The 27553-nt window shown below is 42.3% G+C and overlaps 1 protein-coding gene and 1 pseudogene across 3 annotated transcripts in view; one reads left to right on the forward strand and one right to left on the reverse strand.

Moving 5' to 3' along the window:
* The window catches only part of Cul2 (cullin 2), a 41174-nt gene extending 14278 nt beyond the window's left edge, over positions 1-26896 (reverse strand). The window contains exons 1-9 of one of the 3 annotated variants that reach the window (XM_017600628.3): positions 26426-26599; positions 25893-26042; positions 12684-12824; positions 8732-8834; positions 7354-7448; positions 3932-4037; positions 2544-2626; positions 1381-1477; positions 1179-1289 (exon numbers count right to left, since the gene is read on the reverse strand). In XM_017600628.3, coding sequence (XP_017456117.1) covers positions 1179-1289; positions 1381-1477; positions 2544-2626; positions 3932-4037; positions 7354-7448; positions 8732-8834; positions 12684-12802 — 714 coding nt within the window. In that variant the 5' untranslated portion in view covers positions 12803-12824; positions 25893-26042; positions 26426-26599. Of the gene's footprint in view, positions 1-1178; positions 1290-1380; positions 1478-2543; positions 2627-3931; positions 4038-7353; positions 7449-8731; positions 8835-12683; positions 12825-25892; positions 26043-26425; positions 26600-26646 lie in introns of those variants that run through there. The other 2 variants (NM_001399213.1, XM_006254073.5) reach the window with 2 other exon arrangements.
* Positions 2941-3385, forward strand: LOC108348577 (60S ribosomal protein L29 pseudogene; annotated as a pseudogene).
* Positions 26897-27553: the final 657 nt, after the last annotated feature.

The raw sequence follows: 27553 nt of genomic DNA on the forward strand, positions 1-27553 counted from the left end.
TCACAGAGAGGTGCCTGCCTTGGCTCCCAAATGCTGGGATTAAATACATGTATCATCACTACCCAGCCAGGAAGATAAAGGTCTCTAGATTTTAAAAGGTGCTCGCTGTGTTGTTTTGCTGGTCCTCTTAGAATATTCTATCTTCTCAGTTAAAACAACAAACAGAAATCATCTAATAACAAAATGTTTGAACCTTAACCCCGCAAATCTAAACTGGTTAAGTCAGACACAGTGTCTTTGTAATCTCAGGCCTCAGAGGTGAAAGCCATAGGACTGCAATGACTCAGGGGCCAGTCTAAGCTATAAAGCAAGACTCAGTCTCAAAACATCAAGAAATGAAAACTTACAACATCTAGTAACAATTCTCATGTTTCCTTATAATGGCTCTTTATCACTCTTGAGAACATTAATTAATAAGGTTTACAATTCCATCTGGTGGTCTGACACAACGTTTTAACACTCAGCAGACTAAGAGTTAACCATGACTCAGATTCATTCATTTGTCCTTCACTTTTTCTTTCCCTTTGTTATTTTTATTGTATTTATTTATATTAGAAACAGGGTGGTATGTATCCATGGCTCACCTGAACTTCCTTAAATAGCTGAGGACTTCGGAGTTCCTCTGTGAACTGGGAATAGGCATTCACCGTCATGCCAGCTTATGCAGGGCTGGGGATTGAACCCATGCTTCATAACTGAGTCAAGGCATTTATAGACAAGCCTAGGACCTGAGTTTAATTCTCAGAACTCCCATGATGGAAAGATTGAATCCAACCCACAAGTTGTTTTCTGATCATCACACCTGAACAGCAGTACAATAGTCATTTTATATTAACTATATAAAGACTATTTTTTAAAGGTGTATGTATGTATTTATGTGTGGGTATGTGCATAAGAGTACAGATGCCCATGGAGTCCAGAGAAGAGTATCAGGTCCTCTGGACCTCCCAATAAAAGTAGTTATACTGGGAACTAAACTCAGGTCCTCTATAAGAGGTGTGGGTGCTCTTAGTCACAGAGCCATCTACCTGCCCTATATTATATTAATTTTAAAAATCTAACTAAAATAGCATTTTCCTAGAAGAAACAACATAACGAACTTTGACACTAAAACAATATTAAATATGGACACTTATAAATAAAATACTGTAAAATGTAACAGGTAAAGGTGTTTTTACCTTTTCCATATACTGTGAACAATTTGATTCTTGTAATAAATTTGAAGCTTCTTGCTTGTAATATTCTCCCGTTTCGGTCAGAAAGGGAGACACAAATATTCCCTGATAAAACTGAAAATCAATTAAAACTGTATTAGTAAAAACTGGAACAATTTCAGAAAGTACAGGTCTCATCATGCTTTGCGAGGCACATGCTTTTTACCTTTAAGGGGAATTTTTTCTTATACTGTTCAACATGAACAAAGGAGTTAATAACCCCATGGATTACTTTCTGGTTTGGGTCTTCTCCACCACGATCACTGAAACAAAGTACAACACAAAATATGTTTGAACATTCAGACATATACTCAAGTCCGCCATTACTAACCACTGCTAACTAATCTAACTAGAAGTACAAGGTCAAACATGCAAGCATGAACCAGGTATGATGACACATGCCTTTAGTCCCAGCACTTGGGAGGCAGAGGCAGAGGGATCTCTGTGAGTTCAAGGCTAGCCTGGTCTACAGAGCTAGTTCCAGGACAGCCAGGGCTATACAGAGAAACCCTGTCCTGAACACCTCCCCACCAAAAAGAGTGGACGATGAAGCAGTCTCTCATTAGCATCGCTATGAGAGCTGACGCACATTAGAAATCATCTCAGCAAGCGCAGGCGGAAGGGAATGAAGTGCTGTGACCACCACGGAGGTGGCTCTTCATTCAGCTCTAAACACCATGGCACGTGGGCATGGTCGCATCACACTGTACTCAAAGGGAAGAGAGCAGCCTTCTCTCTAAGGTAAGGAACAAATGAGGATGCAGATTTTCTTTTCCTTAACACAGCTTGACATAATTTTTAAGTTTCAGCTTCAGCAATCATACAGGAGAAAGAAATAGTATTTGAATTGGAAAAAAAAAAGTATTGGTTTATAGTAGCCTTGTGGGTAGAACTATATCCCAAATTTTCCACCACCACCACTACCGACAACAATAACAACAAAAACCCAAAAACCACTATTACAGTGAATGAATTCTTCTGAAGAGTGCAGACTTCACATACAGGGATCAGTAGTGCTGCTGTATGCCAACAGCGAACTACCTAGCTGGAAAGCAAGAAGGCAATCCCATTTTTTTTTTTTTTTTTTTTTTTTGGTTCTTTTTTTCGGAGCTGGGGACCAAACCCAGGGCCTCGTGCTTCCTAGGCAAGCGCTCTACCACTGAGCTAAATCCCCAACCCCGCAATCCCATTTTTGAATTTGCTGTAAGAAATAACCAGAAAAGCCTTAAGTGAAAACCTGATCCAACAAAGTCAGGTGGATGCACACGTGATCGGAACTGACACCACACACACCAGTGGTACTCACTGAGGACATAAAACCAAACTCACTTTTTAATTTCTCGAAGCAGCATCCGGATGAGGATGTTCTGAAGGGGTTCAACCATTAACTTCCTCCACATATCCAATGCTAGCTGCCAGGAAAAACGGAAGTCATCCAGCGTCAATTAGGTAGTTTTTCCCTTAATAACCATTCAAGGACATTTTTTAATAGAAATACCCATCAACAGGAATACTATTGATCTTTTAAAATATCAGCAAAAATTGAAGGAAATTCATACCCTAGGAGTCCTAGTTATGAACCTGGTGGCATCTATGGTCCTGGCCAGTATTTACTAAAATTTGTTTCAAATTTAGCTCAAAAACAAAACCAACAAAAACAGAAGGAAAAAATAACTTTTCCTCTTCCCATCCCAGGCATTGTGAGAGCCGCAGTTACAATGCAGACATGGCCAAGTCCAAGAACCACACCACACACAACCAGTCCTGCAAATGGCACAGAAATGGCATCACGAAACTCCAGTCATGAAGATTCGAATCTCTTAAGGGGTTGACCCCAAGTTCCTGAGGAACATGCGCTTTGCCAAGAAGCACAACAAGAAAGGCCTGAAGAAGATGCAGGCCAACAATGCCAAGGCAGTGGGTACAGGGAGGCCATCAAGGCCCTTGTGAAACCTCAGGCCATCAAGCCCAAGATGCCAGGGCCCCAGCCGCAAAATCTGGTTTTCATGGCTCACCCCGAGCTTGGGAAGAGGATTCAAAGCTACATGGCCAAGGGTCGTAGGCTCTGCCAATCAAAGCCCAAGGCTCAAACCAAGGCAGAGGCCAAAGCTCCAGCTAAGGCCCAGGCTTCAGCTCCAGCTCAGGCTCCCAAGGGTGCCCAGGCCCCTTGAAGGCCCCATAGAAAAGGCTCCTGCCAGTGTGAAGACAGACGACTGCTGTGACACACCCACCTACACACTATGTGCAGATGACAGTGTTCTATGCTGTTTTTACAAATAAACTTGAGACAAGAAAAAAAAACAAAAAAACCCTTTTCATTTAAAGTAGCAGTCATCACATCAGAATTATAATATTAAACACATTATTATTATTATTATTATATAGTTTATATATTACTGTTATTATCATTATTAGTGTGTTTGTGTTCTGGAGTCGATTCTCTCCTTCCACCATGAGGTGTGTTCCGGAGACCGAGCCCAGCTTGTCAGCCTTACACAGTCAGGAGGCAAGTACGTTACCCAGAGCCATCTCCCCTGCACCCATGCTATAAAAATCACTGAAAATTAAGTTTTATAAAATCCTTACTGGCTATCAATATTTAAATAGTAGATAGAGATGGGCCAACCCCTGCAACTCCGACAGGTGGAAGGGGAGACTGAAGTCACACCAAGGGGTAGATACAATCTGTGTGTGCAGTCACTTAAAGAAGTTCTTACCTCTCCTATTTCCATAAGTGGTTCATTCATATCTACTCCACCATAGCCATACTGTAAATCAGCTTCCGTCAATTTATTCTTTTTAATATACTGGGTATTGAGATACCTGAAAGTAAAACCATAGATGTAAAGTCAAAAGCCAGTCAGGAAAGCAAATACTGACTGACAGCTCTAGAACAGTAAGAGTCTTACATTCACAAACTGATTCAGGGAAAACACCAAACGCAAACATACAAGTTAGAAATAAGTGAAAATGGTAAATTATTAGCTCTGACTCTGTAAAGCTTGCTACACCAATAGTAGAACAGCAAGAATAGAACGACCCCCAGCACAGGAAAAGAGGAAGGCCAGCTTGCCCTTGATTCTCACCACAATGCTCCTGGCTTCAAGAAGCATTTCTCACAATGGCTTTCAGCTAAGGAAGGACTAAGACAGGAATACAGGCCAGCATGAGCTTGAGCTCCAGCCTACAATGCCCTAGAGCTGGGATTACAGTGTCTGGCCACTCTCATTCAGATATTGTACCTTTGGGCCTGGCTTGATCTCTTTCTAAACTCTACCTTCCCGTGAGGAACAAAATACTTTACCAAGTACACAGCACTTGCTACCACATGCACAGTCCTTTTCTTTCATTGTTAATAAATCTTTTTATATTCTTGGCTCCTCTCTGGAATATAAGGTGGTGAAGGACCTCTTGTAGCACCAATCAAAAGAGCATCAGACAAATATCAAGTTCTAAAAGGAAATTCCTATTTGATAAATTACTGAATTGTGAAAGAATAATAACCTCTACAAACAGCAGAGTCTCGGATGAGCAGCCCGAGCCAGACTGTAAAAGCCATGAATGGCACAGATAAGCAAGCAAATGCTCAGCTACACACACACACACACACACACACACACACACACACACACACACACACACACACAGAGGGAGGCTGAGGAAGGGGGATTGCAAGTTTAAGAACAGGCTAAGCTAGCAAGATTCTGTCTGAAAACAAACAATAATTCTAAAATCAATTAAATAACTTTACATAATGCTAAAAAATAATCATGCACCTGATAAAGCTAAACAAAGAGTTCCAGAGCAGCTCGGAGAGCGCACTGAGAGAAAGGCACCAAGCAATGTTGGCACAACCTTTAATCCCAGCACTAGGGAGCAGACCAGGTCTGGCCAACAGAGCTAGTTCCAGGACAGTCAAAGCTACACAGAGAAACCCTGTCTCAAAAAAACAAAAACAAAAACAAGCAAACAAAGCAAACAAACAAAAAATAAAAAATAAAACAAAAAAGAGACAAAAACAAAACAAAACAAAACAAAAACCAAGGAAAGGCCTAGAAGACAGGCTCAGTCTACCACCAAAAAAAACACTATAGAGGTATTTTCTTCTAACCTTGTCAACATTGCCCTCTGTGAAAGGATCTCATTACCACTCCCTACCAATACAATTAAACAAACTGACTCCCAGAGCATCAGCTCTATGACTGTGCTATTGACAGGGGAAAGCTACTGATTTTAGACAGTAATCAAGTACCCTAATAAGAGAACATTAACTAGGCATGGTTGCATACTGCTATAATCCTAGCTAGAGCTTAAGAAATAATCAATTACAGACTGAGTTCAAGGTCAGCCTGGCTCATAAGACCTTATCTCAGGAAAAAAAATGCATGTTAGAAAGGCTCTGATACAAGAAAATGAATGAGCCTTGAGCCTAACTGATTAAGTGCACATGCACCCAGTCTTCAAATACCTGTCCACAATACCTAAAATCTAGCTAGGGGTTACCTTAATAAAATCTCACAATGTTGAAATACTATTTCATAAAAGTTAAAGCCACAATAAACCTGTACTTACTTCATAGTAAGCTATTTTTAAATTGTGTTTTTGCTCTTATAAAGGCCACTGTGCCATTGTGAAAGTCCATTCTCTGCAAAGGCAACTTAGAATAAGTAACCTATAATTCTACTGGCCAGCAAGGCAAAGGAGTAGCAACATGCTAGAACTGAGAGCTGCTGTGGTACTATGGTGGGTAACGCCACAGGGCAGGGTGGAACAGCAGACTGTGCCTGGAGAGCTACAAAGTCATCAACTTCTCCACAGTGAGAAATTGAAACCCAGGCCCATTTATGGGTGGGACAAGGTACAAAACATACGGCAAAATTACCACTGCATCCATCTCAAGCCATAAATATACAAGAGTGGACTCTCTAGGTCCTAGAATAAGAGAAAAGCGTTTGGTATGTATTTACTCTGTCAATAAATGTCCACTTTGCTCAGCAATAATAGTCATGGACAGGTATTTTAAATGATGAACTACTTACATAGGGATTCCTAAGACTTAAGGATGATATAGCCACATTGGCTTATGTACGTAGAAGCTTTGCTGTTGGAACAATCAGTGATATTTCCTAAAATGTAAGTTCTATCATTATGCAACAACCAACTGCTCTTCCACAAGACTGAATCAAATAGGATCAGCTCAGAGAACCACAGAAGTATAGTAAGCTGAAGACATGTAGGAAAGAGGAAAATTTAGGAAGGGAAGTAAGAACCTGTCAGAATTAGTTGTCCAGAGAAGAACGTATGGATAAAGAAAGGAAGAAAGGGGAGAGCAGGGCACATGGTGGTGGCTGAATCAGTATGTGCAGGGTGCCTGAGAGAAAACTACCAGGTGCTCTAAGAGGGCTCACAGAGCCTGAGATGCTCGCTTATATTCTGGAAATGTGGCTTAGATTTACCCCAATAAGCGTTTGTTATCCAACCTGAGTTCTTACGCTCATCTGTTGGGGTTTAATGTGTTGTAGACAATTTGAAGAACAGTCAAAACATTTACTTTTTTGTTCTTTTCAAGGGTAACTGTCTACACCTCGCTCTGATGTGGACTTGTCTATCAAAGTCCCTATTAGTAATCCAATGGGAAATAATATAAATCACTCCTTCATAATTAAACTCATTAGAACAATATACATGAATTAAAAACGAATCATTGGGGGTAGAAAGAAGGCCCTGTGCTCTTCTAGGATCATGTGTGAATTCCTAGCATCCACAACCATCTATAACTAGTCTAAAGAGATCTGATGCCATCTTCTGGTTCTGGCCTGAGGAGGCCAGGCACAAAGGTACGGAGACACACACACTCAGGGAAGACACTCACATACATACAAGGATATCTTGTTTGTTTGGGTTTGTGTTTTTGAGACAGAGTTTCTCTGTGTGACCCTCGCTGCCCTGAAATTCATTCTGTAGACCAGGTTGACCTCAAACTTGTTGAGATCTGCCTGCCTCTGCCTCCTGAGAGCTGGGATTGAAGACATAGGCCACGGCCGTTCCCCCCCCCCACCCCCCCCCCCCCGTTGAAAGCAAATCTCACAATGAGCTGTGCATGCACACAGGGTAAATGGTGGGGATTCGAAGCACTTACCTATATAAGCAGTCCATATAGTCAGCACCCTTGCTGTATTCTTCCCAGTACCTATGATACATAACAAGCACTTGTTCTTCAGACTCCAGAACTCTCTAAACAGAAAAGACACGTTTGCTTTGAAAGTACTAATCATTTCCATTACAATGAAATTATAAAACATTGAATCAAACTCCTAAAAATAGTACAATTCAAGCATTATCAAGCCTGCTGGGGGTCATCCTGGTGCCCTCGTTCCGTAAGCGGGCCAGCAGCTTCTTTAAGATAAGATGACCGTGTAGGCAACACTGAACACCTAGGATCACCCCGCACTCAGCAATCTTCCTACCTCAGTCTCCCCATATGGGTTTCTAGGCTTGAGCCATAAGCAACTTCAATTCTATTTCTCTAAGAATTCATGCTGGGTATGGTGGCAGGCCCGCATACTCGTTTAATCCACATCTGTGATTTCTAGGCCATCCAGGGCTACAAAGTGAGACTCTGTCTCTCAAAATAAACAAAACAAACAAAAATCCTACAAAGCCTCGACAGTGCCCTCTTGCCCCCTCAGTGCGGGGGAGGTAGGGCTGATTGGGAACTCAAGGCCAGCCAGTTAGGATACTTAGCAGTCTGATCCATTTTGGATAACATAATCTTCTGTCTCAAAAAAACAGAAACAACCACAGCCTAACTTAGTAAATGGCAACATATCATATGGTTATTAATACGTAAAGCAAAGTTCAATAGCTTATAATAGTCAAACTTTACCTGAAGTAATATATTAAAAACACTGAAATAATTTTAAAGTATTTGCTATCAAAACCACTGCGACGAGTTGAAACATGCACATACCTAAACACTAAAGAATGTATATGCAACAGACAATAAACATGTACTAAGAGCAGTATATTCCTCCTCCACATTGTTCAGCCTTCTGGGTCAATAGAGTACCTCTTCCTAGTTAAGGCAGAGGCTGTGTTGTCTGACCATTGTGATGATGCCACTAACACCAAGGTAGAGTGCTAGATTCCTCCTGGTCCAATGATCTTTAAGGATCATACAGGGGACACAGCAGCTCATTTGAATGAGTGAGCTCTGTGGTGATGGGTCCATTATACAGCAGGTATAAACCCTAAAGAACCAAACTAATGCCCTGTGAACCAAATAATGATGCTTAATTCATAGGTCTTAAATACGACTAGCAATACATTGTTTAGAAATTTAGGTCTGGCTAATTCCATGTGTATTTTTAAAATAAGTATTTTGTTTAATAAAATTTAAAATTAAAAGAACAACCCCCCCCCCCCCCCAGCTTGATGGCTGTTTTCCACTGTAAATCAGTGAGCTGGGCAGACAGCTGCATCTGCAAGCCTAAGTGTGTCACAATATTATCCCTTACCTTATATAAATGCCGAACGTGATTTTCCAAAAAAATCTTTGTTTCCGCATAAAGTCTTTCTCCAAGTGGTTCAGGATAGGCCACACATAAAGCATAGATGTCTCTAGATAGATTATTAAGGTTCTCATAGTCAAAACATGATATTTATACTTGGCATTAGAAAAAGAAAACATCAAGCTAGGTGTCGTGGTTCCCTAGAATACTGGAACTTCTGCCTCTACCTCCCTAGGGCACCATCAAGACCACAGATGCAAAAACAAACTGGAAATATAGGGCTATTCAGGACAGAGCCATGCCATTTATTCTTTAAGTAAATAAAAAAGAGCAGGGCTGCAGAGACATTTGCTTCTGAAAGGTCTTGAGTTTGGTTCCTAGCACCCACATGATGGCTCAGGGCCATCTCTAACTCTAGCTCAGACACTCTTTTCTGGTCACTATGGGCAAACATCTCTGTGTGCCACAAAGATCTCTGTGTAAATCACCTATACACTATTCCTACTATTCAGGAAACTACATTATCTACCTAAAAGAATACAGTATGGGGTACAGGAGAGGGCGCAGCTGCTAACACAGTGCACTGCTCTTGTGGAGAGAGTGCAAAGTGCAAATCACTTTGGGCAGCTCCTAACTGGTTTAAACTTCAGCAATCCAATGTTTCCGCCTCCAAAAGTACTAAACACTGTGTGCAAATCCATATTGTTTTTGTGTGTGTGTGTGTGTGTGTGTGTGTGTGTGTGTGTGTGTGTGTATAAATCTTAAAGAACACAGAATATTGGAGCTACTTACTATCAACAACTTAAAACTATAAAATATTAACCAATATTATATAAAGCAGAAATATAAACACCCATCAGTTAAGAATTTAAAAAAACTTCCACTACGAAAACACTGAACAATAGTTTGATAATGGAGACAGGTGCTTCAAAATATGTTCAGCCTCTGAATATAGCTTGTGATTTAACCATATTTTATTTATGAAATCAGAGTTTATTTTTATTCAGGTCCTGGCTAGTCTAGAACTTGACCTGCCTCGCAACAGGCCAGGAGCTCAGAGACCCACCGGCAGTAGCTCCTTAAGAGTATGAGGACTATTTAAAAGTGTGAACCATAATGCGCAGACACCCCCAAAACATTCAAATCAAGGTAGACAACTTGAAGAATGAAAACTGAGAATTAATTGAGCCCTGGTCTCCACAGGATACACACACCTGTACATACACATGTATATATACATACATAAGAACACATGAATGTATGATCAAATGAAGTAATAGTTACTTAAGGAGGAGTGATTTTCCAGGTAAGCCGTCTACTTCCAAGTGACTTATAAGCCACTTACAAGCCACTCAGCTATTCCATAAAATACAGAACAAAATCTCAAAATCTAATTTTCTTTTTTAGATTCCTGTTCCCAAACAAATCAAATTGCTTCCAGAAAACTAAGACATGATTTCAGCAGAATCTGTATCATACTCTAGATATACTGAGCTGCAAAAAAAAAAGTTGGATATTAAAATTTTTGTGCTCAAGTCTGTGCCCTAATTATCACCACAACCCTGGCAAGTTCATACAGACAGCAATTAGGACGAGAGAGAGCTCCAAAGGTAAGAGTGCCGAATGCTCTTCCAGAGGACCTGAATTCCATCCCCAGAACCCACTGGTAGCTCGCACCTTTTCCAGGTGATGACGCTCTCCTCTGGCTCCCACCAAAACCACACAGCAGATACACACACTACATGCATGCCGATCACCACAGCAACGACACTCTGCTGATGTGATACTGTAAAAGGCTCTTAGAAACAGCATCATCTTATGATCAGTGTCTAGGACACAGGACACCAAACAAATGATTCTCACTAACAGCTACAGGTATAATGAATTAAGTGATGTCCTGTTAGTCTGAAGGCATTCCTCTATTGTACTGATACTCAGCTTAGCAATAACAGTTCTGTCTTTGAAGTCAGAGTCTCTGATGGACAGAAGTCCCACAGACCAAGTGCAGGAAGACTCTGGGCAGCTCTAGTGCAGTTCTGCAAATGCCTAGAACACAGGCCAGAGCTGCATTCATATGTAAAACCCACAATTTTAATTAGCAAATTAATTAGCAAACAACCTAATTAGCAAATGTTTTCACCGTTTGCTATTTACCCTCTACATACCAGCATCTAAACGACACCAGCATCTAAACGCATACTTTCTAAAGTCTTGGCCACCACGATGTTCAGTGAGGAAGTGGCGAAGCCATAGAGGGCTCTGACGGAAGAACTCAGGTGCTAGCTGTGCCCTGGGGACACTGGAACACAAATGCCTTCCTCTTTGCTTCCTGGCCACCATGAGATGAACAGATTCCTGTCATAAGCCTGTGAGCACCTTACCACCAGCCAAGGCAATGGGGACAAGTGACCGTAGTTTACACACCCTAGATTCAGTCTCATGAACTTTGTTAGAGTAACCAAAAGACTAACCCAGAGAAGTTTCACTCCCCTGCAGGCTTTTCTTGACTCATATACCCAGGGCCACATGACACCTCTTCTCCACTCCATCTTTCTCCACAACATCTACTAAATCTTACTAGAAACACTGGCACTCGATTGTTGATAAAGCCTCCCTGTGAGTTTGAAAACTGCAAAGGCCAGACTGCCTTGATGATACTGGACTGAACCTCTAAACCTGTAAGCCAGCCCCAATTAAATGTTGTCCTAATGAGAGTTGCCTTGGTCATGGTGTCTGTTCACATCAGTAAAACCCTAAGACAAAATTGGTACTGGGAGTGGGGTATTGCTGAGATAGGCCTGACCCTGCTTTTGTTGGGAAGAATGTGGATTTGAGGACTTTGGATTTAGAAAGCAGAGGAATGCTTTAAGTGGGGCTTAATGGGATATCCTAGTAGAAACTTTGTTACTGAGAATGATTTGAATTGTGTAGACCTGGCCCAAGATATTTCAGACACAGAAACGCAGAGTTTGGAGAATACACAGCTGGTTTCCTCTTTTGTTTTGGGGATTACAGTTAAGTTATTGGATGAATCTCAGAAAAGACTTTGAACTTCAGACTTTTAACATTGTGGAGACTGCTATAGACTGTGGGGACTTTTGAAGTGGCACAAAATGTATTTTGCATTATGCTAGGTTTAGGTATGGCCCTCATAGACTCATGCTTGAACAAGCCTATGGGGACCAGGGAATGGAAAATGATGGTTTGTATAAGCTCAGCCCAGGGAGTGGCACTATTAGGTGTGGCCCTGTTCAAGTAGATATAGCCTTGTTAGAATAGATGTGTCACTGTGAATGTGGGTTTAATACCCTAATCCTAGCTGCCTGTAAGCCAGTGTATATTATTCGAACGCCTTCAGGTGAAGATGTAGAACTCACAGTTCCTCCTGCACCATGCTTGCCTGGGTGCTACCATGTTCCCGCCTTGATGATACTGGGACTGAACTACTGAACCTATGAGCCAGCATCAGTTAAATATCTTCCTTCTAAGAGTTGCCTTGGTCATGGTGTCTGTCCATAGCAGTAAAATCCTAACTAAGACACTATGTTACGGGGCTGGAGAGATGGCTCAGCAGTTAAGAGCACCCAACTGCTCTTTCAGAGGTCATGAGTTCAATTCCCAGCAACCACATGGTGGCTCACAACCATCTGTAAAGAGATCCGATGCCCTCTTCTGGTATATCTGAAGACAGCTACAGTGTACTTATATATATAATAAATAAATAAATCTTTTTAAAAAAAAAAAAAAAGACACTATGTTACTAGACTTCTTATGACCACAGTAGGGCCAGACACACACTCAGCCCTGGGGACTTGTTGAATGGATGGTTGTGAAAAACTGATCGCTACAAAATTGACAGAAATATACCCTAAGACAGCTATACCAAAGGTTCTAATCTTGTTTTCTTTCTTTAACAAGCTTTGATCTAGTGTTTCTTATGGCTTCCACCAAAGGATACGAGAAGCGGTCGTTCCATGTTGCTCTCTCTACATATTCCAACATAACGACAGCCTTGATTGTAGTTAGCAGCTTGTTCCACGTCTCATCAAAATCCACTACTCTTGGTTTTAAAGACATTGTGCAAGTTTAGTGTTAAAACCTGTTAATTAAAAATAACAAGGTTAGCATGAGTCTCACAGGGATAGTTAGGCTTTAAAAATACCACTTTACTGGGACTGGGGAGGTGGATCTGAGGTTAAGGGTATGTACTACTCTTCCAGAAGACCAGAGTTGGATTCTCAGCACCCACATCAGGTGGTTTACACCCCCCGCCTCTGTCCTCCATGGGCCATGTGGGCCTACCCATGTGCACATACTCAAACAAATACACACAAATAATAAAAATAAAGCACTACATAACCTGATACATAAAAGGAGTAGAAGCACAAATGAGCATAGGAACATGTTAAATTTTAGCTATCACCCTTTTACAGTCATTCAAGCACATTGTTGATGAACAGTATATGGTTTGAAAGATTGGCAAGCTTCATTAAATATGTTGCAGAAAAATTAGGTAAACAACTATCATAAAAAGTATGCAAAGACATTGAACAAAAAGATTTTGATCATTAATTCTCTATTTGTATTTTTCATCTGGGGAATGATTAATATACAATATCAGAAAGTAAAATACTCCTAGAATAAATGTTTTAGAAAAAGATTTATGGGCTGGAGAGATGGCTCAGTGGTTAAGAGCACTGACTGCTTTTCTAGAGGTCCTGAGTTCAAATCCCAGCAACCACATGATGGCTCACAACCATCTGTAATGAGATCTGATGCCCTCTTCTGGTGTGTCTAAGACAGCTACAGTGTACTTATATATAATAAATAACTTTTGAAAAAAACGGAAAAGATTTACATAAACAAGCAGGAGAGGTTAGAGAGATGGCTCACCAGTTAAGAGCGCTGGCTCTTCTTGCAGAGGACTCTGGGGTATAGTCCCTACACGACTGCCTACAAACACATGTAACTCATTTCAAGAGGTTGTGATACCCTCTTCTGGTATCCATGGGCAGCTGGCACTCTAGCGGTATGCACATATATATCCAGGCACACACATAATAAAAATGTAAAGGATAAAAAAAATATGCCAGGAAGAGTTTTTGGAGTAGAATAAAAAGTTCACATGAACTTAAAATATTAGGAATATTAGGTTTGCTCAACAGAAAGCTTGAACCACCCCAGACTCTCAGGTTGTATGAGTAATATTAGAAAAAATGTGGCTTCAGTATATTGAATCACGTGGGGCTAGAAGATGCTCTAGGACTGGCAAATAGGCTGCATTTATGAGTTATTTGCTTTCTAGAGCTAAAAGACTACCAATGTTGTAGAAAATTGGCACAAGCTAAAATTTTTTAAAAAAACAAAACAAACAAACAAAAAACTCTACCAATAAACCAAGTAGGTCCTATTGTTCTTGCCAGTTCTGAGTAAGAAAGAGTTACAGGACGATGGAGAAACATCAGTTGGCATCAGGAGTCAAAGCTTTTTGAGAATACTTCCTCCTTCCCAATCTAGGCTGTGAGAATGTATTTGGCCTACCATTATTAATGGATCAAAATGAAGACTGTGATAGTTTGTATATGCTTGGCCCAGGGAGTGGCACTATTAGGAGGTATGGCCTTCTTGGAGGTATGTCACTATGGGCGTGAGCTTAGGACCCTCATCCTAGCTGCCTGGAAGTCAGTATTCTAGCAGCTTTCAGATGAAGAACTCTCAGCTCCACCTGCACCATGCCTGCCTGGTCGGTGCCATGCCCCTACCTTGATAATGAACTGAACCTCTCAACCAGTAAGCCAGCCCCAACTTAATGTTGTTCTTTTTTTTTTTTCTTTCTTTTTTTCTTCTTCTTTTTTCTTTTTTTTTGGAGCTGGGGACCAAACCCAGGACCTTGAGCTTGCTAGGCAAGCACTCTAACACTGAGCTAAATCCCAACCCCTAAATGTTGTTCTTCTAAAGTTGCTTTGGTTATGGTGTCTGTTCACAGTAAGTAGTAAAACCCTAAGTCGATGATGATGATGAAGATGACGACGACGACGACGACGACGACGACGACGACGACGACAAAAACAGATGAGTAGAAAATTCTTAACCATAGAATTTCAGGCCTTGGATAATGAAGAGTCTCAGGGGTACTGGTACTGCTTGTATTCAAATGCTAAATTCTGTGCCCCAAGATCTGGCTGCTTGAAGACAAAAATGTATCCTCATGTATTCCAGCTTTTTGCTGTGTGAACCTTGCTCCCCAAGTTAACTAGTCAATAAAAGGCTAAAGCCTGTGACTGGACAATAGATAGAGGGGAGGTTTACAGTTCCCTGGCTGGGAGTCGCAGGTAAAGAGAGGAAGGGAAGGACAGTAAAAGAAGCCACCATGAGAGATGGACCGTGAGCCTGTGGCCAGGAGAACAGTTAGTAAGAGACATCTGGCACGGCTGTCTTAGAATAGCTCCAAACCTGCTCAACACAGGCTTACAGCCTGTGAATACGTTTGGACCGCGGGTCTTTATATGGGGCTTTATATGGAGCTGGAATTTTTAGTTCATGTTACAGAAGAGTTCAGTAGTTTAGAATGGATACTGCTCTTGAAAAGGACCCATGTTCAGCTCCCCTGAGCTTTATGTGCAGTTTACAACAACTCCTAACTCAGTGCACTTTTCCAAACTGTAAGCGGCAGCACTTATATGTGTACTACTGCACACATGTACACGTGTACACATAAGTTGTTCTTGAAAGAATCTCAGAGGCTAATCAAAGGTAGGATAACCTAAGCAAGAAGTTAACCATGCCACTCTGGTCCTGTGAGCCATCTGATGTGTCCCACTCCTGGCAGCAGCTCACACTCACTTACAACCTAAGCCCAGCTTCCAGGAAGAGGCCTTAGCTAGCTTCACAGCTTCCTCTGATGAAGCTCTCTCCTGGCACAGTACTAGTCACTTTTCTGCTCAGAGGTCACTGACTCAGAGTCACAAGTTCTGCCTTCATCCTTCTTGCTTCTCTACCTACCATCCCACCTCACTACTCCTCCTCTGCAGTGCCTGGCTCCTGTGTGACACAGCCTGCATCCACATCCACCTGCTGACGATACTTTCTGGGGTAACTCCACTGAGTAAACTCTCACGTGGAGTGCTACATTCTTCTTACCATCACCTTTCTTTTAATCTTCCTGCTTAAGCTTATATGAAAATGCTTAACAACTCTGCTTCTTAAAAAGCTTTCTTGGGGGGCTGGAGAGATGGCTCAGCGGTTAAGAGCACTGATTGCTCTTCCAGCGATCCTGAGTTCAAATCCCAGCAACCACATGGTGGCTCATTACCATCTGTCATGGGATCCAATGCCCTCTTCTGGTGTGTCTGAAAACAGCTACAGTGTACTCACACACATAAAATAAATAAATAAATCTTTAAAAAAAAAAAAGCTTTCTTGGTAAGTGATGTACACCATGCAGATAAACTGCTAGTGTGTGGTGTTAATGGCTGTAGGCCGTCTTCGTCTGTACAGAGTCAGACTGACACTTCCCTGCTGACACTAGTGATGAGAACAGGTATGAGTGTGAGATGGTGATAATCCATGCTCAAGGGGATAACAACTGTGGAAGCTGTTGTGGTAAAAATTCAAAAGGAACATTTTTTCAGTTCCCAGGAGCCAGATCCACTCACTCCAGCAGCTACTCTGCGACAGGGTCCGCCCACTCCCGGCTGCCTCCCTTTTAGCAGCACTCTCTGCGAGGTCCACGCCTGACACACATATCTCGTTCTGCAGGCCCTGAGCGTTCTCACTCCGCACAGGCTGCACAGGCACAGAACCAGATCCGCATGCTCCAGATGCCTCTCAGCCTGGTAAAATCAAAGTTCTGGAAACTTGTAATTTAGCAATTAGATTTATATGTTAAAATCTTAATCCGCAATTTATCCACACAATATATTCACCACCGATTGATAAAGATATAAACCTACACAAGATAAAATCCATCTAGTTCACCTAAATCTGAACCATCCTCCTCCATAGACTCCATCTTGATTACTCTTCTTCCTCCTCAGAGAACATGGAGGCGGATGTTAAGATTCCTCTCTGCACATTACGGGTTGTTATGACTATTCTTATGTACAGGATTTTGTGTGGTCTAGATAGGCAAATTATATCTTATGAATTGGATCAGAGGATATTGTGTGATGTGTTCTTTCATGTGGCGATTTAATTGAGTTCAAGAGAGTGTATGGTGGCCCGCCATGGATTTGGGACTTGGTGGAAACACAGCCAAGCTGTGAGTGAGGGTGGGGCAGCCTGACAGGATGCAGTGTTGGAATGGCTCGAGGACAACAAGTCAGAAAGTAGATGAGGGCAGCGTGGAGCTACTGAGATAAATTAGCGCTAGTCCCAATGGCCCGCTGGAGCCAGAACTAGTAAAAGAGCACTTACCAGGGGACACATAGGAACCGTTCTGCCTTTTTTTCTTTCTTTTTTTTTTTTTTTTTTTTTTTTGGTTCTTTTTTTCGGAGCTGGGGACCGAACCCAGGGCCTTGCGCTTCCTAGGCAAGCGCTCTACCACTGAGCTAAATCCCCAACCCCCTTTTTTTATTTTCTACTGCAACAACAAGCAAAGGCAAGAAGAGAACCTCCATGTTTTCACCAACCTAGTGAAACACCAAACACTAAACCAATAGAGAATATACAAAATTGTCTGTTAGACTATCTGTTCGCCCTATGAAAACCTCAAAGAACACCTTTTTAAGTTACTTAATTTTCTCCAAATCATCGAAATACTTATTCATGTAAAAGTCACACAAGGATGAAAAGACAGGACAAAGGCACAATGCATAAACACCACCTCAGTATCATTTCCCACCTCAGAGGCTACTGAACAGCTCTCAAATATATGGGCTTTGCACTTGCCTTGCACATGAAAGACCCTGGGTCACTCTCCAAAGATGATATACCACCATGCATCACTTAACAGGGATAGACTTCCAAGTACTTATTAGACTGTTCCATAGAGTGGACGGACATCACAGTGTACACTCACACAAACTAAGAGGGCTATGATGTCATAGGGCAATATAATCTCCAAGGGCCCACCATGGCACATCAATCTATCACTGGCTGAAACATAGTTTAAGTACATTTCGGTACGATTTCTCCATCCTTGTTCTTTTATAGAGACCACAATTCATTTCCCATTTTCAATCTGATTGTGTCCCATTGAATGCCTGCAAAATTCAATTTTTTTAGCTTTCTTCTGAGTTTCATTCTCAATTTGGTGAGTTTTTTTTTTTTTTAACACAAATAACCTAGGCCCTGTGAACACCATAGGCCCTAAAACAATCCAATCCCTAGAGCCAGATGTGGTGGCACTGCAATCCCAGCACCTGAGAGGGTGAACTGTGACAGATCTAGACTACATGATGAGTTTCAAGCCAGTGTCTTCATTACGGTGTGAGACCCATCCTTTTAAAATGTTCATTGATATTTTGCCTGCATGAATGTCTGTGTGAGGGTGTCAGAAGCCCTGGAACTGGAGTTACAGACAGGTGTGAGCTACCATGTGGGTGCTGGGAATTAAACCATGGTCCTCTGGAAGAGCAACCAATGGTCTTAACCTCTGAGCCATCTCTCCAGCCTCCTTGAGACCTATCTTAAAAAATAAAATCATGGGCCCCAAATATTTACAAATTATTAAGTCAGGTGTGATAGTCTATGTCTGGGGTTCATCCATAACCACAGCACTGAAAGTAAAAGGGGGCACTGTGAGCTCTAAGCCAGCCTTGGTCACATAACACACACCTCAGAAAAAGAAAAAAAAAGTTACAAAATAAAGTTAAAAAAGCTAATCCTAAATATGAAATTTTTATTTTACATTTGAAAATACTTCTAGACCAAATTTCCATTTGTAGCACTATTTAAAATTATAATATTCAAAAGTAGATCACATAAACATGGTTATCACTTGACCTGTCTAATCCTTTGTACATAGTCAAAAAATATAAAAACATGTCTATAAAATAAGGGCACAAAATTCTTAGCCAAGAAAACCATTCGCTGGAGAGCAGGAAGATGCTGTCCACACTTCCATACACCAGACCAAGCAAAGAGAATAAAGAACTGATGCTCACGACCGTGAGGGTGAATCCCAGCACCGTTCTGGCTGAGGGGAGCCCCCGATCAGTCAGATACCAGCTAAAATCACAGTACGTGATGACTGTGTTGTTGTCAAGGGGTCTCATTTCTATGGAATAAAGCAATTAGATCGATCCACAGACACACACCACACAGATATCAGAAGTCACAATTTGAGCATTACTACAGCTATTGGGTGGAGAAAGAGTTACATTAGCACATCGTATAACACATAATTCTGAAATCCATCTCCTTTGTCTTTCCACGCTCCAGTCAGGTAATCCACCACCCTCTCTGGCCTCTGTAGACACAAGGAATACACACGGTACACATATATGCTCATACACAAACATAAATAAATCTCAAAACACAAAACTTTCCATTAGAGCTCCCAGAATGCCTGAAATCACAGCAACAGAGGCTAACAGAGGATGCTTGACTCTAACGTAGGCTACAAAATGAGGTTCTCTCTCACACACAAAAACCAGGGGAAGGTACTAGAGAAACATTTCACCATTATCTGTTCTTCCCGGGCTGCAGTTCAGTCCCCACTGCCCAGGTCAGGCAACTCACAACCACCTATAATTGCAGATCCAGGGAATTGGATGCCTCCACAGCACCTACACTCACACACATAGTCCCAACACACATCTACACACATTATAAACAATAAACACACAGGCTGGAGAGAAAGACCAGCTCAGCAGTTACTGGCTGTTCTTTAGGGGGTATGAGTTCAATTCCCAGAACCCACTTGTGGCTGACCAAACAGCTGTAAATTCAGTTTAAGGGGCTCCAACACCTTCTGGCCTCCGTGGGCACCACATGCACATGGTGCAGACATACCTGGAGGCAAAACACCCATACACATTGTACTGACTGGTTTTGTGTGTCAACTTGATACAAGCTGGAGTTATCACAAAGGAGCCTCCCTTGAGGAAATGCCTCCATGAGACCCAGCTTAAGCTTTTTCGATTAGTGATCAACAGTAGGATGGCCATTGTGGGTGATGCCATCCCTGAACTGGTAGTCCTGGGTTCTACAAGAAAGCAAGCTGAGCAAGTCAGGGGAAGCAAACCAGTAAGCAGCATCCTTCCATGGCCTCTGCATTAGCTCCTGCTTCCTGACCTGCTTGAGTTCCAGTCCTGACTTCCTTTGGTGATGAACAGCAATATGGAAGTGTAAGCTGAATAAACCCTTTCCTCCCCAACTTCATGATGTTTTGTGTAGGAATAGAAACCTTGACTAAGACACACATTATCTTTTTTAAAAATTAAAACCAACCGAGCATAGTGCCTTTAAGCCCAGGCCATGAGAGATAGAGGGAGGTGATCGATCTGTGAGTTGAAGGTCAGCCTGGTCTACATAGAGAGTTCCAGGAGAGTCAGGGCTATATAGTGAGACACTGTCTTGATAAACAAAAAAAAAAAACAACAACAATAACAAACCAGAAAATAATAAGTGACTCTTAAAATTTTCCAGTAGAAATAATAAAAGCAACCTAACATACCAAGCTATAAAAAGAAATTTGACTAAGGATTTAACTCTATGGTAGAATACTTCCCTCCCAAATCCAAGGTCCTTTGTGCCATCCTCAGTAACAGATACAGAGATACTGATTTTCATCCAGAGGGACACTCAGCAGCTTAACAGCTTCCATTATAGAACTATTCATTGTGATAGTAACAAACTTATCAACCACATCTAGTTCAGAAATTGTTACTATATGCATACATGTGTATTCATGTGTGTACATTTACACACACATACATATGTGTATATATATATATGTACATATATATATATAATAGCTCTTAGTATATATCATCTCTTAATTCATGTAAGATACCATTATACTCTCCATTTTAAAGAATAAAATTCTGGCTTGGTCAGTCAGCCTGCAATCTTGGCACTTGGAAGGTGGACGCAGAAGTTTTAGGAATTCACCACCATCTTTAGCTACAGTGTGACTTTGGAAAGCCTAGCCTCTGTGAGTCAATGTCTTCAAATACTAGAAATAATTCCTCTGAGCCCCATACTATCCACACTAGGGAATTCTTTCTCACTTCTTTAAAAAGTTTACATGTGCTATGCTAAAGAACCAATAAATACTAATAAATAAAAATAAACAGACTTGGCTGGGCATGTAATTCTGTTAGCAGTAACACATTTGTCTGGCATAGGCGGCCCTGCTGAATTCAAGACTGTCTACAAAAAAGAAGATAAAGAACCTACCATTTACACATATTAGCAAACAAAATTTGAATCTACAGGTATCTGGCTTCCACTGGGGTCTTATGCTTTCACAGCCCTCTCCATTTGCCACTTACAGAACTGGAAACAGTGGTACAGCATGCCTGAGATCTTCCCTAAGTTGAGAGGCAGAGGGAGGTGGCCTGCCAAGAGTTCGAGGCCAGTCTGCTCTACATAGTGAATCCCAGACAGGCTAGAGTAAAACGTCTTGAGAGAAAGAGATAAAGGATCTCTCTCTCTCTCTCTCTCTCTCTCTCTCTCTCTCTCTCTCTCTCTCTCTCTCTCCCTCCCTCCCTCCCTCCCTCCCTCCCTCCCTCCCAGATAATAGAGAGAATCTTAGCCTGGCCAGGAAAGGGTCAATTAGACATGAGAGACATGAGATATAAGAAAAGCAGGTTTTGAACTGGTGAGTTGGGTCAGGGGGCAAAGAGACTTGTCTCCAAGCCTAACAGTGTGAGTTCACTCCCTGGATTGCCATACCACATGCTGGAAAGAATTGACTCAAGGTGTCCTCTTACTGCCTCCACAAAGGCAGTCCGACACGTACACACAGATGAATACACATAAGCAAATGTAGTTGCTAAAAAAAGAAAAGCATTGGTGTCAGAAATGAACTAAGTGGTGACTTATAAGCAATACTCTCAGGAGGCTGCTGGGCCCACTGTAACCTCCAGTGCAGCCCCCACATAGCTGATCTGCATTCTCTCCATCTAAAAGCATAAAATACAAAAGGCAATGTTTAGAAGTCCATATCAAATGGACTAGACAGAGCTAGAGTGGTCTCTGGTCTTCTCTGAAATCTTATTTCCCCATCCTTGCATTCATCTTTTAAAAAGACAAAACCATACAACTGCTGAAATCATTGTGCCTTCTAACTACTTCTTACTTTACGCCCATATTTACTACTTAAATTTTACTGGGTCTGGAAATATGCTTCAGCAATTGAGGACACATGTTGCTCTCGTAAAGGGCATGAGTTCAATTCCCAGCATCCACAGGGTTGGCTCATGGCTGTAAACCTAGTTCCAGGGGCTCCAACAGGCATGCAGGTAGCACACATACATGCATACAGGTAAACCATTCATATACATAAAGAACTAACAAGTAAATCAAAGGAAAAGGAGCAGGACTTCAGACCAGTTCCCAGCCCCCCTAGATTGAGTGGCTGACACTGCCTGAGACTACCTAGCTCAGCAGACACACTGAGAATAAGACTCTTTTCCTATATGGAAATAGAAAACGCTCAAACTCAAACTGGAAGAGTTCTATGAAATAACTGACTGCATTTATCACACACGAGCTTGAGGGTTAAAAAAGAAAAACTCTCACTAAGAAGACTCAACCAAACATAATGCTTGATTTGGATAGAATCTTGAAATAAGAGTAAGGGTATAGGTGGAAAGCTGAAAATTCAAAATGTGTGTGTATTTACTAGTATTGCACCAATGTATCTCCTAGTCTTGACCGTGCTGGGAAATCTAATCCAGAAATTAACACAGGTAGAAAATAGTGTACCACTGGGTAATATTCCCAGTCCTGACTTCCTCTGTGTGTGAGTGTCTAGCTATGTGGCCTAGGAACAGTCATTTGAACTTGAGATGATTCTCCAGTCTTGACTCCCTAGTGTAGAACATCACACCAATTGTTGGACCTGGGTCAGGTAAGTTGTTGAGTAATAGAAAATGCAACTTGATGACAATACTTGAGCCTCTTATTTTCCAAGTGTTCTGTGTATCTAAAATTGTTCTAAAATTTCTAAAAATGTTAAGTAGCCTATAATACTTTCTTTCTAACAAAATTTATAAATATAAATTGAGCATTCCTTCCTTGAAATGCAACATATATTAAATTAATAAATGCAAAAATAATGGGTTATTAAGCTGCTGGTCCATTCAGAGAGTCAGGTCTTACCAAGCACTCCCCAACACATACCCAGACTCTTTAAAAAAGCTTACATTAGAACAAAGACTTTACTGAGTTAATAGATACTTATTAAACATTTAGTATATTCTAGAGTGCCAAAGGATGCTGGAGATGTAGCTAAACTTAAGTTTATAGCAAATTACAGAAATAAAACAATAATAAGCTGTAAATCTGTTTTTATGAAAACTTCTAACTTTTTTCTTTTAAAGATTATATCTAAGTACACTGTAGCTGTCTTCAGACACACCAGAAGAGGGCATCAGATCCCACTACAGATGGTTGTGAGCCACCATGTGGTTGCTGGGATTTGAACTCAGGACCTCTAGAAGAGCAGTCAGTGCTCTTAACCACTGAGCCATCTCTCCAGCCCAAATTCTGACAAGTTATAATGAGGCTATAATTTAATGACTAACGATGGTTAACACTAAATGTTTAAGTCTATAAAAGAAAAGACTTTGATTAATTGAAACCTTCAAACTGAACATTTAACGTCTACACATTTTAGAATTTTAAACAAAAAGAGACAAAGAAGTCCACGTGCACTAGTTTTTAGTCAAGAACCATCTTGTGGGATGAAGCTTAGTTGGTAAGACTGCCTGCCTGGCCACTCATCCTAAAACCATGTGTGGTGGCACTTAGGATGCTGAGTTTTCAAAGAACATGCATCTGAGCCCACAACGCATGCGTACCAATAATGCCAGTACTTTCAGGATAGGGTGTAAGAGAAAAGGCTAGCCTGAGCTACACAGCACATGTAACAGGCCTGGGTTAACTAAGCACACAGTCGAAGAGGGCAAAGATCAGATCAGAAGCTTTGCTCTTCCCTGTAGGCTTCTCCATCTCCCTGTTTTTCTTTAGGTGTCCTTATCCCTGTTTGTAACATTTACTATACTATCAGAGTGTCCACTCGTAAGGTGTGCTACCGTTTTTCAGACCCAGTTAAAGGCACAAAAACAAACCTTTGGAAATGGTCCACCAGTTAGCAAGACTGATAAGACTCCCTCGATCCACATTTCTCTCCCCATGTTTCATGAAGACATAGATCTGTCTAACTTTTCACTATTCCAGTTGTCGGGACCAGAGCTGCTGCTGCTGCTGCTGCTGCTGTGTGAAACCCACTTCAAATTAAGGAGCAAACTGAATGACTCCTCCACCTTGGTACTAAATGTTGCGCTTGGACTGAATCAACTCAAGACACCTAGTCCAACTCTATCCTCAACTCTGTATGTACTGTCACCCTCCCGTTGAACCCCAAAACCCAAGAGATGCCCACCTCGAACAATTCCACTTTATCATGTTCAACAAGTACCTTCAACACATCTGGAAACCTTGCTACTTGTCCTTTAAGGTTCCAAGGCGGTGACCCCAGGGGCGGTGTCTTCTGACATCAGCAGAACGTACACCAGACTGTTACTATCTACTTCTCAAGATCTAAAACTTGAAATGTTTCTAAGAAACTAAATTCTGGCCCAATTGAGCTAGAGCTTTAAACCTAAGCCTCAGCCTCCCTCACAGGGCTTTCTCTTGCTGAGCTGCTCCTGGTGAGCTGGACTCTCTCTCTCCCTGGAGCTTTTTGTTTGCATTTCCTCCAGAGTTTCTTCAGAACTTCCACAGACCTGTGCTTTCTGGCCTTTTCAAATATGTCAAAGGTCACCTAAGCGAAGCCTTTTTAAACCACAGTATCCGAAACGATTTTTTTTTTTTAACCAATCATTAGAATTCCTTATTTCCTTCAGAGTGTTTCTAATCTATGTCTCTCCATCTCAGCCAGAAGGAAGCTTTAAGAAAGCAGACATTTAGACAGACAGTGCTGGCCACTGATCTATCTCTTGAATTCCAGGATAGTCTAGTCTACAGAGTGAGTTCCAGGACAGCCAGGGTTGTTATACAGAGAAGCCCCGTCTTGAAAACCAAAACCACAAAAAGGAAAGAAGTTAGGAAGGAAAAGAAAAGAAAGCAGAGATTTCACATTCGGTGCTCAATTATATATGATGAAAAGCTAAAAGACACTAACAAACAATATAAATACAGAAAATTAACGAAAGCGGGGCCTGGTGGCACCCACTTGTAACCCCCGCACCTACTGAGGTGGGACTCCCAAGAATGTGAGGTTAGGGGGCTACACAGTGAGTACTACACCAACTAAGGCTATACAGCACAACAAGAGAGTTGGGAGTGATGCCACATGCTTTTAATCCCAGCACTAGGGAGGCAGAGGCAGATGGAGCTCTTGGGAGTTTGAGGCCACCCTGGTGTACATGGTGAATCCCATACAGCCAGGGCTACATAATAAAGACCCTGTCTGAAGAAAAATCACCACCCCCCAAAAAAATTACCACACCTTCCCACAAGTCACAAATAGCAAGAGAGGGATAATAACTAAAAACTGTACCCCACTGTTAATTCATTTGCAACTCTCTGGGAAGGTACGTCCAAATACTGTATATGGGCAAAAGAGTCAAAGTTAAGCTAGTTAGATCACTTTTGTGTCTTGGAATGACACATGGGATAAGAGAAATAAAGTGATCTCCCATATTGTGTTATAAATATGGGTTTGGGGTAAGTTCTAGGGCAAGAATATTTTCTATTGAAAACTCAATAAGGAATACACACACAGACACACACAGGCACAGACACACACACACACACACCTTTTTTTTTTTTTTTTTTTTTTGAGAAGGCGATGGGGTTGAACCCAGGGCTCCTTGCATGCTAGTCTAAGTGTTGTAGCACTGAGCTACATCTGCAACTCAGTAGTTTGTGTCTTATCTGCAAATTGAAACTTAGAGGCTACTGCCATCTGCCAATAATAGTAACCAAGGAGGACGGGAATAACTTATAATAACAATGCAAATTCAAAAGATGTTCTACATGCACTCACGGTAATGGTAAGGAAGGGTTTAAGAGTCTAGTATGTAAACAAATGCTGGAGAGAATCTAAGGCTCTTATTTCACCAGCCCATAAGTGTTGAGGCAAGAGGTGTAGCATGCACGTAGAATACTCCTCCCCAAAGCTATCAATCTTCACTGTCTGCGGAAACAAAAGTGAAAATACTCGTGGCTAGGATGTATGAGATTGATGCTACCCCCTTCTACAGAGACTTTGGTCTCCGTGTGAGCATGTAAATGTAATCAGGAAAGCACACTCTCACCTTCCCTCCTTAGGAGGAAAATGAGGCCGAGGGAGGGGCGGCCGGCAATGGGTCGGGGAGGCCCCGGATCTGGTCCAGGGTCAGCTTGGCTTAAGGGTCAGCAGTCTGGGGAGCCGAGGTCACTCACAGGACACCATCTTGCCGGGCCTCCGGCTCTCAGCCCGCTCCCCTCCGCCAGGTCGCCCCATCCCCGCCACCCATTCGCCGGGAAGGGAAGTTTCCCTGCATCCGCAGCCCAGCTCCCAGCTTTCAACCGGTTTACCTTCTGCAAAAGCAGGGCGAGGGCAGGAGCCCGGGGAGGGAGGCAACCCGCAGGCGTGAAGGACGAAGCCCCCGGCTCCGAGGGTGGGCGGCGGCGGCTGTCAGCTCGCGTTCCCCGGCTCACAGCGCTGCCATTACTGTGCGCCGAGGCCGCCTCCCCGGCCGGCCACCGCCACCGCCCCAGGGCCACGGGGGTGCCCGGAGCAAGGCGCCGCCACTCACCTGCTCCCGAGGGAGCCTTGCAGACAAGGCCGCTGCGGCGAGGCGCGACGAGGTCAAGGGAGGAGGGCGGGCTGGTGGCGGGCTCCAGGAGGCAGTCGTCCTCCGGGGCTCCGGGCTTTGCCCGACACACGCCCTCCGCTCCGCTCTTTCAGCCTCTTGCACTCACACACCCGCAGGATGCAATGGTCCAGTCCAGGTTACGGCAAGCGCAGGGAGCCAGCCTTCCTGAATCGCGAAGCTCTTGCAATCAATTGACAAAGTATTTCATCTTCCAGCATACTTGTCAATGAGGCAATCGCAGTTCCCTGAGCTCAAAGGGGTGCAGTACCCAAATTTGGAAACGATTTCTATCGAAATCACACTGGAGGGTGGAGTCTCTGCTTTATTTGTATGTGATTTTGTGATTTGTAATTTTGAGACAGTGTGTCTAGCTTAGGCGACTCTTGAAAGCCTGACTTTTTATAGCCCGGGCTGGTACTGAACTAGCAATCCTCCTGCCTCAGCCTACTCAGTAAGCCACCAAGCCTGCCTCCTATTTTTGCATTCAGTCAAATTCAAAGACCTAAACATCTCTTGACAACAATAATAGGTAGGCCCTCCCCACCCCCAAGGACAGTGTTGACAAAAGCAGGTGGCAGTTACATATCACTGCTACATGCAGAAACACAAGAGAAAGGCAAGCAAGCAAACAAACACACGCCTTTGTTATTTAATTACTTTTCCAATAGAGAAGACATCAGTTTTACCTCTTAGGCTTCGTTCAATTAGTGCCAATCCTTTAAAGTCCACTTAAAACCCTATCTTCTTGCCCGGTATGTGGCTTTAACCTTGTAATCCCAATATTTACAAGGTCAAGACCTTAGGATAGAAGTCCAGCACCTCCTCCTCTACGGTGATTCCCTGTCTC

This window comes from Rattus norvegicus, chromosome 17 (genome assembly GCF_036323735.1).
Source record: "Rattus norvegicus strain BN/NHsdMcwi chromosome 17, GRCr8, whole genome shotgun sequence".
Taxonomy (NCBI): domain Eukaryota; kingdom Metazoa; phylum Chordata; class Mammalia; order Rodentia; family Muridae; genus Rattus; species Rattus norvegicus.